This window comes from Mus caroli, unplaced genomic scaffold (genome assembly GCF_978045245.1).
Source record: "Mus caroli unplaced genomic scaffold, Mus_caroli_1 scaffold_9, whole genome shotgun sequence".
Lineage (NCBI taxonomy): Eukaryota > Metazoa > Chordata > Mammalia > Rodentia > Muridae > Mus > Mus caroli.
Genome location: NW_028227264.1, coordinates 116,542,992 through 116,563,890, shown reverse-complemented (window position 1 = coordinate 116,563,890; position 20,899 = coordinate 116,542,992). Strand labels below are relative to the sequence as shown.

Genomic DNA, 20,899 nt, shown 5'->3' with positions numbered 1-20,899 from the left:
GCCCACACCCACAGTGACACACCTACTCCAACAGGGCCACACCTTTTAATAGTGCCACTCCCTGAGCTGAGCATATACAAATGATCACACTACTTTGGATTGGAAAACCTGCCAGGGATTTTGTTGCTGAAGAAAACTGCTTCTTCCTCTGTTGGCAGCCCTTGGTCGCTTGTAGCTCTTCACCTGGCGAGGGGGTTTTTATGAAATTTCCTCCATCTACATGGGCAGGTGTCATGATATAGGTCATGCTGCTCTCCTGTCATGTCTAGAAAACACTCCTAGCAGCAGGCATCCTGGCTCTCTGGGTCTAATAACCTCCTGCTCCCTCTTACACAGTTTCCCCTGACCCTCAGATGTTAGACATTGCACTGCAGATGTGTCCACTGGGGCTTGGCATTCCGTGGTCACTTAGTCACTCCATTTTAACCAGTTGCGGATCTCTGTCAGAGGCTCCATCTGTTGTAAAAGAAGCCTCTTTGATGAGGATGGGAGCTACACATGTTGGTAGACACCGAATGGGTATTTAGAATGCAGTTAGAAATTACATTGGTTTAGGAAGATGGTAGCAGTTGGTTCTCCTCTAGGTTCTCCGATCTTTTCATTCATGGGTAGTTGGCTAGGTCTATGTACTAGGAATGAATTCCCTCTACTGAACAGTTAGACAACTGTTGGTTATCCCCAAGACAAAGGTGTCACTCTTGCAGAATTGAGCATATCTTACTGGGCTGGCCGTTAGTGTTGTTCAATGGCTTTGCAGTTGAGTAGGACTAGTGATTGCTTTTCTCTCTTGGCAGCTTGCATAGCCCCTTCTGAGAACCAGTCCTCAAGAAGGAAACTTCCAGGTGCTGGAGAGATGGCTCAGTGGTTAAGAGCACTGACTGTTCTTCCAGAGGTCCTGAGTTCAATCCCCAGCAACCACATATGGTGGCTCACAGCCATCTGTAGTGAGATCTGTTGCCTGGTGTGTCTAAAGAGAGTTACAGTGTACACATATACATAAGAAGGAAGCTTCCAGATCAGGTACAGCTCAATTCTTCCAAGTCCTGTATCTGAGGTATATGGCATCTTCAGCAATAGGATTTTACCTTTAAGCTCTGAGAAGCAACCGAGGGCAATGGGAATAGCCTATATTGTTTGGGGAGTCTCTTGGATTCACCTGATTTAAAGAGAAGTTTTCCATGCCTGGCACTGAAGTTTCTGTTACTGGGGTTTCTGTTAGATAGTCTGTGGCTCATGGGGGAACATTGTCATCTGTATGGTGTAACTCCATTTTATCTATCTGTCTATCTATCTATCTATCTATCTATCTATCTATCTATCTATCTATCTATCTCTCTATCTATTTACCGATCTACCATCTATCTATAGCCTATCTATCCACCTATCATTTATCAATCATATAACCATCATATCTATCTATCAATCTATATATCTGTCTGTCTGTCTATTATCTATCTCTATTCATCACTTATCATCTATCTCTCTATTATCATCTATCTATCTATCTATTTTGTTTTTACTATAAGTCAATTGGTGTCTACTTTGCATGTCCAATTGCATACCATGTTCACAGAGTGCCTGTGAAGGTCAGAAGAAAACATTCTGTCCCTGGAACTGGAGTTATAGATCATAGGAACCATTATGGAGGTGCTGAGAATGAAACGGGAGTCCACTGAGAATGAAACGGGAGTCCACTCAAAGAGTAGCCAGCAGCCAGTGTTTTAACCTTGGATCTATCTCTCCAGCTGATAAGTATATATTTTTAAGTAAGCTTAGAGGACACTAAGTTATCATATGGCTTTTTCCAGACATCCTAGTGTTTGAACATGTGTTTACATGTGTGTTCACATGTGTGTGCTTGTTACAGGTGCACATGCCACTCTGTGTATGTGGAAGCCAGAATAACTCTGCGTAGTCAGTTGAATGTACGTGAATTCTGGGAGCATAGAATTCAGGCCACTGGGCTTGCCCAGCAAATGCCTTTCCCCAGTGAGTCATCTTGCTGGTCTGCAAAATATGATGGTCTAAAAGATCAAATGATAATAATAATAACATATAATCTTACATTATAAAACAATAAGATTGTTTTCATATCTTCCTGTGCCACTTAAATTTTTTGTCAGCTTATGCTTTTCAAGTTTATCAACTACAGTTAAAACTAATACTGGTTCACATGCAGTGTCTAGGCTTACATGCAGTGTCTAGGCTTAGCCTTTTCAGTACCTTATTTATTCCATTCCACATTTGTGTTCATGTGTTTACTAAAGAGAAGAGCGAAGCATGAACAACATGTAATTCTCATGTGTCAGAAGAAGGCTTTTAGGTGTCAGGATCCCAGACTGATGGGAGGATAGATTCAGACTCCCAGGAAAGAGAGAGACCCCTGCCTGCTTAAATCTCTATTTTAAATTATTAATTTAAAAGTAGTACAGATTTGATAGTCTACCAGTGAAGACACTGAAATACTTTGATGAAAATAATTATAGGTCAAAATACAATAGATCGCTTTCCCTCCCTGCTTTGAATCCTGTGTGAGCTTACACCTTCGTCACTAAGGAGGGGAACAGATTGCCCAAGGGCAGCTTCCCAGACAGAACAACTGTCAGATCTTTATTATTTACTCCAAATGCGTCCAGAGTTTGTGAAATAGAAGACACAGTTGTGTGGAATTTTAGTAGCATCAATGCCGAGGGCACTTACAACATTTTTAAGTTCTGTGTGGCCAGTGCCGTCGGCAGACAGGCTCAGCACCTGTCCTGCTTAACCTGCTGAGAGCTCTCAGATCTGGGAAGGGAGTCTCTGAGCCAGCTCTGTCATGGACTGCAGCTGCCGTTGGCCAGTTCTCATAACTGGTTTTCTCTCCCTCCCTTCCCTTGTCCTCATAATTCAGCAACTGCCATTCTTTGAAGCAGTAGCATGGTCATAAAGGGGAAACGTCTTCATTCGCTGAAGTGCATAGCCACTTTAATACTATTTTAACAAGCTGCTTATGGTTTCATTGAGAGCACCACTGTTTTGATTGACCATTAGCGGTTGTTTTAGTTACAGGTTTTACTGCTGTGAACAGACACCATGACCAAGGCAACTCTTATAAAGGACAACATTTAATTGGGGCTGGCTTACAGGTTCAGAGGTTCAGTCCATTACCGTCAAGGTGCATACATGGCAGCATCCAGGCAGGCATGGTACAGGAGGAGCTGAGAGTTCTACATCTCCATCTGAAGGCAGAGAGCAGAATACTGGCTTCCAAGCAGCTAGGGTCTTAAAGCCCACACCCACAGTGACATACCCACTCCAACAGGGCCACACCTCCTCATAGTGCCACTTCCTGGGCCAAGCACATACAAACCGTCACAGTGGTTTTTACCAGTCATCTATTCAGCTATTATTTCGTATGATTTTTTATAAGAAGTGCACATATAGCAGGTGATAGTAACATATACCCAGGTCCTTGAAATGACCAAGACTGTGTCTCTGGAAAATGGGGAGAGTAAAAGGCAGTCTGATAGAGTGATGTGGCTGTCTCACTTTCACATGATGATTAAACATTAAGAAATACTTGTAACTTGACTTAACATGGTGCTGGCATGTGATATGCTTAGAGCTTACCAAACATTCTTTATCTGATTAGCCAGCTCTCCCATGGCTTGCCTGAAGGTTCTTTTGCTCTTTCTGGCCCTCCTGGGTACTATTTGTCATTTTTTTTTCCTTGAAAGGCATTGCCATAGTTAATGTCAGCTGTCAACTTGACATAAATCTAGAGTCAGCTGGGAAGAGGGAACCTCAACTGAAGAACTGCCCAGATCAGATTGGCCTGTGGCCACATCTGTGAGGCACTTTCTTAATTATTAAGGAACACAGGAAAACCCACCACCCCTAGAGGTGATGCTCCCCGTAGGTAATTGATCCTGGGCTGTATAAAAAAAAAGGTAACTAAGCAAGCCAGAGGCAGGAATCCGGCAAGCGACATTCCTTTATGCTCTCTGCTTCAGTTCCTGCCTGTGCGTTTCTGTCTTCAGTTCCTGCCTTAGCTTCCCTTGGTGACAGACTTCCCTTGGTGTAAACCAAATTAACCCCTTTCTTCCCTAAGTTGTTATTGGCTATGGTGTTTAACATAGTGTATTAGGGTTTTACTGCTGTGAATAGACACCATGACCATGGAAGTCTTATAAAGGACAACATTTAATTGGGGCTGGCTTACAGGTCCGAGGTTCAGTCCATTATCATCAAGACGGGAGCATGGCAACATCCAGGCAGACATGGTGCAGGCAGAGCTGAGCGTTCTACATCTTCATCTGAAGGCTGCTAGCAGAACACTGACTTCCAAGCAGGTAGGGTCTTAAAGTCCACACCCACAGTGACACACCTACTCCAACAGGGCCACACCTTCTAATAGTGCCACTCCCTGGGCCAAGCATATATCAACCATCACGCATAGCAACAGAAAGCAAACTAGAATAGGCATGGGTGTCACATTATCATCGCACATCATCAAGAGGTGACCTGTGTTCTGAAGAACAAGGACACGTGATGATCCTATTCTCATAGTCAAAGGTTTTATGACCACAGCCCTACGTTGGCTTTGCTTTTTCGACACTTCCTCATAATGACTTGCTAAAGGACACACATCCTTATTATCTATTCATTTCCAAGCAAAGCCAAGGCAAAGCCACATGCTTAGCTCACTGGCTGCCATCTTGTCAGAGCAGTCTTTAGTCACTCCAGACCAGACTCCTTCTCCTGCTCCATGTGCACCCGTCCCCTTCAGGTCTGATGCTTGGACTATTTGCCTATTCTATATTTATCCAAGTTAAAAATGGTGGCGCACGCCTTTAATCCCAGCACTCGGGAGGCAGAGGCAGGCGGATTTCTGAGTTCGAGGCCAGCCTGGTCTACAAAGTGAGTTCCAGGACAGCCAGGAGCTATACAGAGAAACCCTGTCTCGAAAAACCAAAAAAAAAAAAAAAAAAAAAAAAAAAAAATGCCATTATTGAGGCTAGGAGTCAGGTCTTTTTATATTAGACACGAAGCTTTGCCCTAGGTTAGCCTTCTGGACAATAGTTGCTCTCTTCCTGCATATAAAACAGGGGTTCCCAACCTTCCTGACGCTGCGACCCTTTAACACAGTTCCTCAGGCTGTGCTGACTCCTAACCAGAAAACTGCTTTGTTGCTACTTCATAACTGTACTTTTGCCATTGTTAGGAATCATAATGTAAACATCTGATGTGTGACCCCTGTGAAAGGCTTGTTTGACCCCCCAGTGGGGTCTCGACCCACAGACTAAGAACTGCTTGCTAAAGTCATCAAATTCCATGGGATTCTGAAGTATTTCTGCTACCACTTTCCAACCTTCCTACAACTCTGGTCGCCACCTCCGACCTATCTCCCACTCTCCCATTGCATTAGATGCTCCTCTCTGAAGTCTCCTTAGTGTCACACTGTTGTCACTGCCTGAGTTCTTGCTTGGCCGCTCTGCTCTTCCTTGCCTCACAGGTGAGTGCTGCCCACTCTTGAACCTGTAGTCCCTGGCACACAGCACCTCACTGAATACCCACTGAATGCCAAGTGAAGGCAGGAGCACTTCTGTTAAGCATCTAGTTGGGATCAGGATGTACCCATCCATCCAGTCTCCTAATCTGCCATTCAACTGGTGTACAAGTCTGCAGAGCTTGTTCTTAGCGGGTATGCACAGGCTCTCTGATAGCTCCTGCTCTCAGAAAAACCCAGAAGCCAAGTTTTCAATAGCCTTCTCTAGAACGCTGTATCTTTGACCATTACAGAGAACCCCATATGGAAGTTGTCCCCTGATGCACTTAAACTGTGTGCTTACTCAAATTGAATAAAGATTGAGTTTCATTTTATCTCCCAGTCATTTATGCTCCAGGTGATTCATACCATGTTAAAGTCCAGAGAGAGTTCGTTCCGTCCTGCTATCTGTGCTGGGAGAAGCTGACTAGATCTGGCTAGATCAATGTAAGATATCCATACAGGAAGACTGGGAAAGACTCAGGCACTCGAGACAGCAGGTGGGGCTGCTTTTCTTGGGTCCACTGTCCTGATACTCACCCTGCATGAGTGACTCTTCTTAGCACTGCCATGGAGTACCTGACAGGAGCCGCGTGAAGAGGGAGGGATCTATTCTGACTCTCAGCATTAAGGGAGCAACAGCCCAGCAGTGACACAGCTTGCTCCACACAGCACTGGGAACTTGCAGCCTGCTCGCATGATGGCTGACTAAGAAGCAGAGACTGGACTAGGATGGGAACAGGACTGGAGCTGTCAAGGTCCACTCCTAGTGGCCAATGCCCACCAGGAAGGCCTGACTTCACAACGGTTCTACAGCCTTCCCAAACAATGCTGCTAGGTTGGGACCAAGCATGCAAACACAGGCCTGTAGGATACATTTCACACTCAAGCATAACAATCACTGAGAATGTGCAAGACTCTCCTTTGAGGCTTGAACTTCTCCTTCCTGGAGCTGCTCACCCTGAACTCAATTCAGTTCCCAGACTTCAGCGTGATTCTCAAACTAGACTAAGGACTCGGCTGCACTCCTGACCTGTCACAAGATCCAGCGCTTTAGCCTGACAAGTGCCACTCATGTGTGATGGTGTGTGAACAAATGCTTAATAGCCAAGTCTCTGGGAGGAAAAAAAAGGGTCAGGCTCCCCGCTCTTTGTAGCATTTTGATGACATAAACATTCTGCCTATGGCCAATTTTAAGCTAGTAACTCAATGTCACTAAGGGTGGGTGATCTTAGGATAAGAGACAGAAGTATGTCCCAGTTGGCTTCTTCACCCTGTCCCACTTTCTCCTACTTTCTGGACAGTGATTCTTGTAACAGGATTAGAGTCACATGACATACAGTAGCCTAGAAGCTGCTCTTGCTACAACTCATTGACCTGGAAGCTTTTCCTGTCACCATATCACTCTGCTGAGTCATGTAGGTATCCCATAATGCCCTGAACACATCTTTAATATTTATTGAATAACAATCACATCCCCAGACCATACTTGGAATGTTGCATTTGTTGCTATGAGTTTTTTTTTTAATTTTTAAAAAGATTTATTTACTATTATATCTAATTACACTGTAGCTGTCTTCAGCTGCACCAGAAGAGGGCGTCAGATCTCTTTATGGATGGTTGTGAACCACCATGTGGTTGCTGGGATTTGAACTCAGGACTTTCGGAAGAGCAGTCAGTGCTCTTAACCACTGAGCCAACTCTCCAGCCCCCTGCTATGAGGTTTTTTTTTTTTTTTTGAATTAATTTTTTTTATTAGGTATTTTCCTCATTTACATTTCCAATGCTATCCAAAAAGTCCCCAATACACTCGCCCCCCCCCCCACGAGGTTTTGACATTTGTTTTTCCTCAGCAGTCTGTGAACTTTCTGAGTAGAGAAACTGATGGAAACAATACAAAGTAGCACTTCCCGTCCCTGCGCTAAGCCATTTGTGTGTAGCATCTCATTTAACTCTTACAACGCTACAAAGTAGGGCTATTCCTATCACTTTATAGACAGTGAAACCCAGGCAAGGCAGTCTTCCAACTGTAGACTGAAGGACCTTTCAAAGTTATAAATGTGATCACGTTGCTTCTCTGCTGAAAGTGTGTTTGTCATCTTACCACATAAGCCTTACTGCTTAGGATTGTGTCAGTTTATGTCATGGTGGTCACACATATGGCAATGCCACTCCGATTCAGGGGATATAGACCATGATGGTGGGGAAGTGGCTCATGTCCTGAGCGGCAGCGACAAGAGAGCGAGCGGGGCCGGAACGAGCGGGGCTGGGGCCTGGGGGGTGGGGGGGGGAGAAGAAAAAGTGTCTGAAGACAGCTACAGTGTAATTACAATAATAATAATAATAATAATAATAAAAAGAGTCAGCTGACCACACTGTGGAGGCCAACCATGGAAGCCTGTGGTTTTTCACATTTGGACTAATGTTTTACAGTTGTACTGATAATTACAACAACTCCTCCAAGCCTTCATTTATGGAACAAATTTAATATTTATTGAATAGCTACTATATCCCAGGTCATGTTCTGGATCAGTGGTTCTCAACCTTCCTAATGCTACAACCCTTTAATACAGTTCCTCATGGGGTGGTGGTGATGCCCCCACCACCCCTCACCTATAGAATTATTTTGTTGCTACTTCATAACTAATTTCTCTACTGTTATGGATCATAAGAGAAACATCTGAAATGCAGGTTAGCCAATATATGACTCCCAAAGGGGTGGAGCCCCACAGGTTGAGCCCCACTGTTCTAGATGCTTAAGAGCTGTACAGTAAGAGACAGTTCATGTTCTAGAGGAGCTTAGGTTGAACAGAGAGAGCAGACACACAACCCATAATTGGCCCCTGGTTAAAATGCAAAGACGCAGGGCTGGTGGTGAGCTTCACTGAGGGCTTGGCTCTTACTCTCAGTCACTTTTGTTACCTGCTTCCTGTCTCTGAGAGGTGGAACTCATTTGCATATCCCATCAAGATACATCTTCTTTGACACTCCCATGGGGCCCTATGCAGCTTTTCTTCCCGTGAGCAGGGCCGTGGCAGCCCTCTCAGCCACGAAGCCTCCATGCAGAAGCAAGGAGACTCGAGGGGGAAAGGAACCACCCGGCGGGAGGAGGGCTATGCAAGCCGGGTGATCCAATCGAGCGTTTAAGCCATTTAGAGCAAAGTGATTATTTTTTAAAGCACAAGATTTATTTTTTAAGAGCCATCTGAGACTTGCTCTCTGTGTGTAAAAACCTCCTGTAACAGTTTTATCTGACACTAGGCATTTATCTTGTTGAGTTATTTCCTCTGGGTCTGGAAAGCACGATGGGGTCTGGACTCCTAGAGGAAGCCGGCCGCAGCAGGGATCTATTTCTCTGTGCTCATTATGGCATTGGGACAAGCTGTGTCAGGCAGGGTCCATCTCCTGTGTCTATCTGGGAAGGGGAGCAGGATAATAAGGAACAAGTGGGACATTAGGGACCTTCAGGAATACAGATGCCTATTTCCACCTTCAGAAGGGTCTGTGTGCATGCACATTGTGTGTGTGTGTGCATGCGTGCATGTCTTAGGGGAGGGGTGCCCTAGAAAGCAGATGAGATGCCAGCAGGAGCTTCCATGTGAAACCAAACAGATTTCTCCTCCCATCTGCTTGGCTTAGCACTTGGCTTGCCCAACGCCCAGTGAAGCACTAGAACAGGCAGGTCTTCTCAGCAGTTGGTTGGCATCGCTGGCAGAGACAGCTCAGCCAGCTTGCCCAGAGTCACTCACGGTGTGTAAGTGACGTGGGGGTGGGGGGCTAGGGGGGCGAAGCCAACCCAGGCCTGCCTTGACACTGAGTTTCCTATAGCCCAACCTGGCCTTAAACTCACTAGATATCCAGGAATGGCTTTTAACTTATGTTCCTCCAGTCTCTGCTTCCCAAATCAAACCATGTGCCACCGTACCTGGTTTAAACAGCATGGGGGTGGAACCCAGGGCTTTGAGCATGCTAGTCGAGCACTCTACCAACCAAGCTACTTCCCTAGCCTTCTGCCTTGACCCTTGAACTTACTCTCAACACCCCACTGCCCCTATCCCTACCTCTCAAAGCACAGGCTCTGCCTGCAATCCTAACCCTTGTGAACTTCATGGTCCTGACAGCCACTGTCTAGGTCTGAATTGAGGTTGAATGGCATAAGGAAGGCAAAGCCTGACATCTGGCCAGGTACAGAGTGGAAAGTTGAAATTTCACCGATTGTCTTTGGACAGCTGCGGTAGCATTCAAATGCATCTCCCTCCCGTTCTTGCTCCCTTAAAATCCCTTTGCATAAAGCGGCCAGAAGGACCCTTTGAAACTGTGTCTGAGGCACATCAAGTCTCTCCCCAAAGGCTCCCGTCCCCTTGATCTCATCGTCCCTACACCCCTGGGCTCTGTTCCGGAGGATTGGATGCCCTCTCAGAACAGTTCCCTTGCTCTTGCCCTTGACATTCCCTCTGCCCAGCATGCTCCCTCCTTGATGCACGCATAGCTGGCTTCTTCAGAGAGGCTTCAAAATCAGAACGGTGTCCTCTAAGGCAGCCTGTCACATGGCCACCACTGTGCTACAGTATCCTAGTTACTTCTCTATGTTGTGGGTATTGTACCCAATCCTTGGTTAGCAAGACACTAAGAGGGCTCTCCCTTCTCCTCCCCTTCCCCTTCCCTTCCTCCTCCCTTCCCTTTCCTTCTGTTTTCCTTTTCTCTTCCTTCTCTCTTTGCTTCCTTCTTTTTTCTTTCTTCCTTCCTCTCACATTTGTGTGTGTGTGTGTGTGTGTGTGTGTGTGAGAGAGAGAGAGAGAGAGAGAGAGAGAGAGAGAGCGAGCATGTGTGTGTGTGTGTGTGTGCATACATCACAGTACACATGTAGAGGTCAGAGAACAACCTGCAGAAGGAGTTATTCCCTTTCTTCTAACCACAGTTCCTGGGTTAAACTCAGATCATCAGAGTTGGTGTCTCAGTTAGGGTCTTACTGCTGTGAACAGACACCATGACCAAGGCAACCCTTACAAAAACAACATTTAATTGGGGCTGGCTTACAAGTTCAGAGGTTCAGTCCATTATCATCAAGGCAGAAACATGGCAGCATCCAGGCAGGCATGGTGCAGGAGGAGCTGAGTGTTCTACCTCTTGTTCCAAAAGCAAACAGGAGAAGACTGGCTTCCAGACAGCTAGGATTAGGGTATTAAAGCCCATGCCCACTTGACACACCTACTCCAACAAGGCCACACCTCCTAATAGTGCCACTCACTGGGCCCAGCATATACAAACCATCACATTCCACTCCCTGACCCCCATAGGTTTGTTCAAGCACATGAGTTTATGGGGGCCATACCTAGCCAAAGCATAATTAAAAAGTACATTTAGTCCAACTTCCAAAGTCCCCATAGTCTATAGCAGTCTCAACAATGTTAAAACAATGTTAAAGTCCAAAGTTCAAAGTCTCTTCTGAGATCCATCCAATCACTTAACTGTAACCCCCAAAGCAAGACAGGAAACCAGTTGGGCAAACTCCAAACTCTGCATCTCTGTGTCTGATGTTAAAGCAGTCTTCAGATCTCCAACTCCTTTTTATCTTTGTTGACTACAAAAAAGTTCTTTCTCCTGGCCTGGTTCCACTCCCTCTTAGCAGCTTTCCTCGGCAAGGGTCCTACAGTCTGACATCTCTAACATCTTGGTGTCTCCAAGGCAATTTCAACTTCATAGCTTCTTGTTCCAATGTGTGAGGTCCATACATGGTCTTCTGGGTTCCTCCAAAGGGCTGGCATCACTTCTCCAGCTCTGCCCTCTGTAGCACTCTAAGCTCTGGTTGACTCCACTCCACTGCTACAGCTGTTCTTGGTGATCATCCCATGGTACTGGCATCTACAATATTCTGGGGCCTTCCACTGCAACTAGGCTTCACCAGTAGCCTCTCATAGGCTCTCTTCATGGTGCCAAGCCTCAACTTCTTCATGACCCCTACAGTCCTGGACTGTCAACTGCAACTGAGGCTGCACCTTCATCAGTGGCCTTCCCTGGCCTCTCACAGTGCCAAACCTCAGCTGCTCTCCATGACCCCTCCATGCCTTCAAAACCAGTACCATCTGGGTGATTCTTACACATTACCAAGTTCAACTGCAGCATGAGGTACAACTTGGCTATCTCTGGAACACAGTTTCTTTGTGTTCTCAGAAAACACTTCCCAGATTTTATTTCAGTGATGCTGGTCTCTTCTTAATCACCATTAATTTCTTAGCTCCAGCTAACCAGCATCAGTTGTCCCAGTAGTCCCTTCTATTCTGGACTCTAAAGCCAGTGCCACATGGCTAAAACTGCCGGAGTTCGGCTGCTTGTTGGGGCTAGAACATGGTCCCCCTTACTATATTACGAGCTTTCTGTTTTCCAACTTCCTCTCTGCGAAAGCTTGGCTGTCCTGGAACTTTCTCTGTAGACTGACCTTCAACTCAGAGAAATGTTTGGCTTTGTCTCCTGTAATCTTGGGATTAAAGGTGTGTGCCCCCATGCCCAGATTTAAGCTTTTCTTACGTAGATCATGCCTTTGTCCCAGGCTGGCCTTGAACTCAGAGATCTACTTGCCCCAATCCTAGGAATGCCTGTTCTTAAATTTAGCTGGGTAAGATCTTGCCTCAAGGTCACCATTCCCTTAATCTGTTATCTCCTAGAGAATAGGATTCAGCTCCGTTCTACTTCCTGGTGCCCCTTTAATATGTGAACCATATATTTTGTATTTTTCCTTTCTCAGCTTGCTGTTTTTCATTAAACTACTCTTCATAAGACTAAACCAGGGAACAAAGTCTCTGTTGGGCTTTTTTTGAGATTTCCTTTGTTAACACAATCTAAATCTCTTCACCTCAGGCAGACTCTTCTGACCATGGCAAAAAGCAGCCTCATTCTTCACTGGAATACCACAAAAAAACAGTCTCTATGTCACATACCGAGTGTATTAGTTAGGGTTTTACTGCTGTGAACAGACACTATGACCAAGGCCAGTCTTATAAAAAAACAACATTTAATTGGGGCTGGCTTACAGGTTCAGAGGTTCAGTCCATTATCATCAAGGTGGGAGCATGGCAGTATCCAGGCAGGCATGGCGCAGGAGGAGCTGAGAGTTCTATGTCTTCATCCAAAGGCTGCTAGTGGAAGACTGACTTCCAGGCAACTAGGGTGAGGATCTTATACCCACACCCACAGTGACACACCCATTCCAACCAGGTCACATCTATTCCAACAAGGCCACACCTTCAGATGGTGCCACTCCCTGGTCCAAGGATATACAAACCATCACACCGAGAGTCTTCTCCACTGAAATTTCTTGGTCCAGGCCTGCACAGTTCAAATCACTTTCAGCAACAAAGTCTTCCATATTCTACTAGGTAGCCCACTATGTTATACTTAAAGCATTCTACTGCTTTCCAAATCCAAAGTCCCCAAATCCACAGTCCTCCAAACAAAAGCATGGTCAGGCCTATCACAGCAATACCCTACTCCTGGTACCAACTTCTGTCTTAGGGTTTTACTGCTGTGAACAGAAACCATGACCAAGGCAACTCTTTTTTTTTTTTTTTAAGATTTATTTATTTATTATATGTAAATACACTGTAGCTATCTTCAGATACACCAGAAGAGGGTGTCAGATCTCCTTATGGATGGTTGTGAGTCACCATGTAGTTGCTGGGATTTGAACTCAGGACCTCTGGAGCCATCTCTCCAGCCCCAAGGCAACTCTTATAAAGGACATTAAATTAGGGTTGGTTTATAGGTTCAGAGGTTTAGTCCATTATCATCAAGGCAGGAGCATGCCAGCATCCAGGCAGACATGGTGCAGGAGGAGCTGAGAGTTCCATCTCTTGTTCTGAAAGCAAACCTAAGACTTACTTCCAGGCAGCTAGGATGAAGGTATTAAAGCCCATGCCCACAGTGGCGCACCTATTCCAACAAGGCCACACCTACTCCAACAAAGTCACACTTCCTAATAGTGCCACTCCCTGGGCCAAGCACATATAAACCATCACACTTGGTGACAACTGCCTTTTCCTGTTGAATTATCTTGCTGGTCCCCATGGAAGGTTCTCATTCCCCCCACCCCTTTAAAAAAAGATGTGGTTGCTGGGATTTGAGGTTAGGACCTTCGGAAGAGCAGTCAGTATTCTTAACTGCTGAGCCATCTCTCCAGCCCCTCTCATTCCCCTTTTTGCTCCTATGTCTCCAGCACATTGCACAGTGCTTGGCATATTAGTAGACACTAGTGGGCTGGATGGAAGAGAATGACATTTGTGCTGTAGTCTGCATCCTAGCCTTTCTTCAAAGTCAATCTAAAGGCCAAAGGCCATGGTACCAGTTTTGAGCATCATAGAGTTCAGGGATCTCTTTTCCCCTATAAATCCAGGAAATGTTTGTGACTGGTCCCACCCATTTCGCTCTTTACCATGTCTGCAAACAGAGTTGCTTGTGTTTCTTCTCCACAAGTGTCACAATTCCAGGACACACACAGAGAAGGAAGCCTTCAGGTTCCCTTTGTGAAGCCAGCACAGAACGTAAGAAATGCTGGTGTGGGAGAGAACGGAAGTGCTGCATATTTAAATCACACCTGAAAGAAGAACCCACAAAATGTACTGAGCCCTTATTGAACTACCTCACACCTATTTCAGAATTTAATAAGAGTAAAGAGAAGCCTTTGCCGTCCTACCGTTGGCCAAAGCCATAAAACAAAACTCCACTTGTTTCAGATTCTAAAGGCACAAGGATTTTGTTATCTAGAAAAACAAAATATTTCGTACAAGAAAGTGACCCATGCAGAATGGATGTCAGGAGTTGCCGAAGGCAATACTCTAACCCTGCTCTTCCTGTGTCAATGCAGAGCTGCGGACAGCCGCAAAGCTGCACCTGACCAACCAGTTGCTTACCCTAACCATCCCTTGCTCAGCAGCTTCTGGATGTTGGATACCTGTGACTGACACTCTATGCAGCGGTCCTTAGCCTTCCTAACGCTGCGACCCTTTAACACAGTTCCTCGTGCTGTGATGACCCCAACCATAAATTATTTTTGTTGCTCTTTCATTACTGCCATTTTGCTACTTTTATGAATTGTAATATAAATACCTGTTTTCCAGTGATCTTAGATGACCCCTATTTTGGGGGTTGTGATGGTTTGTATATTCTTGGACCAGGGAGTGGCACCATTTGGAGGTGTGGCCTTGTTGGAATAGGTGTGACCTGGTTGGAGTAGGTGTGTCACTGTGGGTGTGGGCTTAAGACTCTCACCCCAGTTGCCTGGAAGTCAGTCTTCCACTAGCAGCCTTTGGATGAAGACGTAGAAGTCTGAGCTCTGCCTGTGCCATGACAGCCTGGATACTGCCATGCTCCCACCTTGATGATAATGGACTGAACCTCTGAACCTGTAAGCTAGCCCCAATTAAATGTTTTTTTTTTTTTTTTTTTTAATAAGACTTGCCTTGGTCATGGTGTCTGTTCACAGCAGTAAAACCCTAACTAAGACAGGGGTCATTTCACCCCTAAAGACATCACAGTCCACAGGTTGAGAACCGCAGCTCTGCATACTGAAGTGTATGACAAATCAACATCCTATTTCACCCCTAACACTAATCACTCTAGCTAAATCATTTTAATTAAAAAGATTATTAAACTTATCGCTGTGTGTTCCTTGATGGGAGTCTTTAATCATCATGCCGTCCATGAGCAGTATTCGCTAGAATTGATAGAATATTCAGTGCTCTTGGCATTGATTTTAAAAGTCAAACACATTTTCCTTTTTAATAAATAAATCTAAGGACTGCATCATCTTTTTGTACCTTAATGGGGTCTCCAAAACTTCAATTCCACTGGACAGCATTCACCACTAGTCTATGGTTTTCTTTGTACATTTCATTTCTGCCAATGTGGCCTTTCATTTTTCCTCTGTGTTCCAGAGTTGTGAAACTGCTGAGGCATTATCACGTTGCTCGTGTTGTAAATGTGTGACCGGTGATTCCATTTTACTAATTAATTCATCGGCTTATTATACATTTCTCTGTGTGCATTGCAAGGGTGTGCTACTTATAGCTCGCAATTAAACAAAAACCAAGTAAGACACCAATAACAGAACCATGACCAAGGCAGCTTAGAAAAGGGAAGAGTTTTTTTTGGGCTCACGATTCCAGAAGTTTCGAGTTTATGATGGTGGAGTGGAGGTGCCAGGCCTGGCAGCTGGATCAGCAATCTGAGAGCTTATACACAACCTGCAACCCAAGCAGGAAGCAGGGACAGCAGACAGGGAATGGTGCGAAGCATTTAAACCTCGAAGCCCAGTGTCCGTGACACGCCTCCTACAATAAGGCCACACCTCATAAGCCTCCCCAAAGAGCATCACTAACTGGGGATCAAGTATTCAAACCTCTGAGCACATAGGGGCAAGTCTCACCCAAACCACCACACCTTAGATTCCATGACTGTGAAACTGGTGGGGGAGTTACAGTGTTCACGTTTTAAATGCCTGCTCTGTGGTGCTGCCTTGTTTGTTTGTTTACTTGTTTAGTTATAATTTATTTCTGTCTGTTTGTGTTTGTGTAAGTGTATGACACTTTTTAGCAGGTGCTCACGGTGGCCAGAAGAGGGCATTGGATCTCCTGCAGCTGTAGTTATAGGCAGCTGTGAGCCACCCATGGGATTACTGGGAACTGAATGAGGGTCCTCTGCAAGAACAGCATGCACTTTAAACAGTTATCTCTTCACCCTGCCTATCTATCTATCTATCTATCTATCTACCATCTATATACTTATCTACCTATCATCTATCATCTACCTAACATTTATCTTTATTCTTTCTCTCTCTCTCTCTCTCTCTCTCTTTCTTTCTTTCACTCTCTTTCTCTCCTTTCTTCTTCTTCTTCTTCTTCTTCTTCTTCTTCTTCTTCTTCTTCTTCTTCTTCTTCTTCTTCTTCTTCTTCTTCTTCTCCTTCTCCTTCTCCTTCTCCTCCTCCTCCTCTTCCTCCTCCTCCTTCTTCTTCCTCTCTCTCTCTCTCTCTCTCTCTCTCTCTCTCTCTCTCTCTCTCTCTCTCTCTCATTTTGAGACAGCCCCTTGCTGGCCTGGAACTTGCAGTTTAGACCAAGCTGGACTCAAACTCAGAGAGATCTCCCCTCTTCTGCCTCCTGAGTGCTAGGCTTAAAGGTGTGTCTCACCATGCCTGACCTTTGTGCTGTTATATAGAGAGTCTGTTAATAAGAATGAGTGGAAGTTTTCCTATTTATTCCAAGGCTATGAGTAATTCTAGGCTTTTTCTTCATTTTTGAGAATTCTGGCAACTTGGCTTTAGAATTGTTTTTTAAATATTATTTTATGTGAAGTTGTACAACCTATTTTTCCAAAGTATAAAGTAGTCGTTTTCAAATAATGATAGAATTGTCTTAAATACTCTAAGTGGGCCACTGTTAATAGTGTTGTAATCACACCCATTGTGTCTCTTCACAGAGATAACAATAAATTAGTGGCTAGGATGATTTTTAATGAAATCAATTATTTCCTGAGGTACATTTCACACTGGCCAGGCTGCCCTCAGATGCACAGTTTTATCACATTTGCATCCCACACTCAGAGGCTTCCAGGTGTGTACCACACTATTTGGCTAATAAATAGATTTTACCTTACATATACTATATTAATTTTACTTGAACTTAATACAATAAAACTAACTTGATGGGACCCATAGGGACTGTAGAATGTAGATAATTCTTTCTTTGCTGTTAGAAATACCAGCTTTAAAGAATTCTTTCAAGGCCAAGAAATAGGGTTAAAAAAATCACTAATGTGTTGGACTAGTTTCTTCTGTCCTAGATTTAAGTAGTGCTATGGTTTGTGTTTTAGGCTTTTTGTTATTTTAAATGAACCCCCCCCATTATAATCATCTGAATGTTAGTTGGTATTGTTTATATAAGAACAGTTAGTTTTCATATTTTATTTTAGCCAACCATCTTATTTGATGGTCTGATCATTTGTGATAATCAGTTATTTTTCACTTGAGTTTGCTGAGTATAAAATAATTTTCACTGCTGTCAAAAGTTTTTATTTTATTTATTATTTCTGTGTGTGTATGTGTGTGCGTGTGAAGGTGGGCATGTGTGTCTATGGGGGGTGGAAGACAACGTTTTGGAGGGGTTCCCTTTTTGCACCATATTTTCCAAGAACCAAACTCAGGTGGTCAGACATGTACAGAAATCTCCTTTTACTTGCTAAGCCATTTCACCAACCCCTAATTTTTTTTTCTCTTCTTCATTATATTTTTACACTGTATTTTATATTCTTTTAAAATTCTAGTAATATTCACAACCATCAGTGAAAAATAAATGTATCATTTTGTAAGACAAGACGAAGGATGGAACTGTGATATGCTAGGAAGTCTAACAAAAATGTAAAAAAGCTACTGAACTTACATTGGTCAAACCAAGCGGCAAGCCATGCATCCATCTGTCCACTCACCCAGTCACTCATTGTCTATCTAGCCAACAACTGATAATGTTGTTGCTTACTTCTTTCACGCCTCGGGTCAATGTGGAAAAATAAGGAAGATGAAGTTTCTCTCCTTAAAGGAGAAGAGGGGAAGGGGAAGGGGAAGGGGAAGGGGAAGGGGAAGGGGAAGGGGAAGGGGAAGGGGAAGGGGAAGGGGAAGGGGAGGGACAAGGGAGGGAGAGGGCAAGGGAAATCGAGTTTTCAACAGTGCACAAGACAAGCATTCAGTGTTTACAGGGTCATAAACAGAATGCTACAGCAGCCTCAGACAGTCAGGAGAAAGAACTTGTCATCACAAATGATCAGAACACTTAGTAGGAGAACTTGCTAAAATAAAACATAAGAACTAATTGTTCTTATATAAATAATACCAGGAAGTCTTGCTGGAAAGGGTGATCTGATGAAATTTCTTAAAGAAGTATTTAAATGGCAAAGAGACTACATTCCCAGATAAATGCGTTGTGAGTCTGGGCATCTGCTTGCCCAGGTTTCAGCAGCCAGGCTGAAAGGCTGTGGTTCTCAAGACTTTCAATTTCTCTTTGCAGCACAGGGAGCCAGTGGCACTCTGGAGAACCCAGCCCTGGATACGAGTCTGCTTGAAGAATTCTTGGGCAATGACTTTGATTTAGGAGCCTTGTAAGTAATGGCAGCCCTGCTCTCCACAGTAATGGCAGCCCTGCTCTCCACAGTAATGGCAGCCCTGCTCTCCACAGTAATGGCGGCCTGCTCTCCACTTGATGTTTTTAAAATTATGATGTAATTGAATGATTGGGAGAGTGTTGCCTTTGCGCACGCGCGCGTGCGTGCGTGTGTGTGTGTGTGTGTGTGTGTGTGTGTGTGTACAAGAGCTTGAGTAGAATTAATCTTATTTCTTCTATAAACCTTGGGCAGATTTCACCAGTGAAGCTACCAGGGCCTGGTGCTTTTTCCTCAAGGTTATTCTCGCTCTCCCAAATCCCTTCCTTTGCAGCAATTCCAGTTTCTCTACTACTAGATCTTGGAGATATTCAGGTTACTGATGGGTAGGTACTACCTTAGGCTGTATGTGGCTCTCAATTAATTTCTTAATTTTACCTAGGCTGTTAAGCTCAATGATATAAGTTGCTTACATTTCCCTATTATATGTTTTAATCATTTTTATGTTCATGAGTATTTGTCTGTGTATGTTAGCATTTTGTCTAAACTCTGCCCCAGTTACCTGGCATCAGCCATGTATACCTGAATCACTATAAAAAGGGTTGCTGGCCCCCCTCTGCTCTCTCTTGCTCTTGCCTTCTTGCTCTGTCCTCTTGCCCCTTTCCCCCTCTCCCTGTGCTCATGGCTGGCCTCTTCTTCTCCTTCTCCTTCTCCTTCTCCTTCTCCTTCTCCTTCTCCTTCTCCTTCTCCTTCTCCTTCTCGTTCTCGTTCTCCTTCTCCTTCTCCTTCTCCTCCTCCTCCTTCTCCTTCTTCTCTCTCTCTCTCTCTCCCCCCCCACCTTTTTCTGTCTACTACCCTCTCAATTTCCCTCCCCTTGCCCTGAATAAACTCTATTCTATACTATACTGTCATGTGACTGGTCCCTCAGGGGGAAGGAATGTCTCAACATGGGCCTGTGGAGGCATCCCCTTCCCCACACCTGACTTGTGTAACTATATGCCATGTGTGCTCAGGTGCCTTCGGAGGCTAGAAGAAAGCATTGCTTCCCTGGGGTGGGTTAGGAACCCACCAGGTGGGTGACAAGAACTGAACTCTGGTCTTGTGGAGAAGCAGTAAGTGCTCTCTGGCACGGAGTCATTCTTCAGGTCTCAATGAAACCATTTGGAAAGGCTTTTAAATGTTGATAACTCCATAGAGCACCACTGTACTCTGGTAACCACTGGTTTCTCTTCTCTGTCTCTATGATTCTGTTTTACCCCCATGTCTTAGTCAGGGTTTCTATTCCTGCACAAACATCATGACCAAGAAGCAAGTTGGGGAGGAAAGGGTTTATTCGGCTTACACTTCCACGCTGCTGTTCATCACCAAAGGAAGTCAGGACTGGAACTCAAACAGGTCAGGGAGCAGGAGCTGATGCAGAAGCCATGGAGGGATGTTCTTTACTGGCTTGCCTCCCCTGGCTTGCTCAGCCTACTCTCTTATAGAACCCAAGACTACCAGCCCAGAGACGGTCCCACCCACAAGGGGCCTTTCCCCCTTGATCACTAATTGAGAAAATGCCTTACAGTTGGATCTCATGGAGGCATTTCCTCAACTGAAGCTCCTTTCTCTGTGATAACTCCAGCTGTGTCAAGTTGACACAAAAATAGCCAGTACAATTGACCCCTTGTCAACTTGACACACAAACACATCACTAGGAAGCCTCAACCCTTACATTCTTATTCATCCCCAAGATCTAAATAACTTTAAAAGCCCCACAGTCTTTACATATTCTTAAAATTTCAATCTCTTTAAAATATCCATCTCTTTTAAAATCCAAAGTCTTTTTACAATTAAAAGTCTCCTAACTGTGGGTTCCACTAAAACAGTTTCTTCCTTCAAGAGGGAAAATATCAGGGCACAGTCACAATCAAAGCAAAAATCATTCTCCAACCGTGCAACGTCTGGGATCCAACTCACGATCTTCTGGGCTCCTCCAAGGGCTTGGATCACTTCTCCAGCCATGCCCTTTGTAGCACACACGTCGTCCTCTGGGCTCCAGATGCCTGTACTCCACTGCTGCTGCTGCTCTTGGTGGTCATCTCATGGTACTGGCATCTCCAAAACACTGCATGACCCCTTCAGTCCTGGGCCTTCAATTACAACTGAGGCTGCACCTTCACCAATGGCCTTCCATGGCCTCTCACAGTGCTGAGCCTCAGCTCCTCTGCATGACCCCTTCATGCCTTCAAAACCAG

At 44.7% G+C, this 20,899-nt stretch overlaps 1 protein-coding gene across 1 annotated transcript in view; it reads left to right on the top strand.

The window, feature by feature from the left end:
* Myrfl (myelin regulatory factor like) overlaps window positions 1-20,899 on the top strand; it is a 121,537-nt gene that overhangs the window by 15,147 nt on the left and 85,491 nt on the right. Inside the window, exon 2 of the mRNA XM_021173503.3 lies at window positions 18,572-18,662. Within this exon, the coding sequence (XP_021029162.1) occupies window positions 18,572-18,662 (91 nt within the window). The remainder of the gene's footprint in view (window positions 1-18,571; window positions 18,663-20,899) is intronic.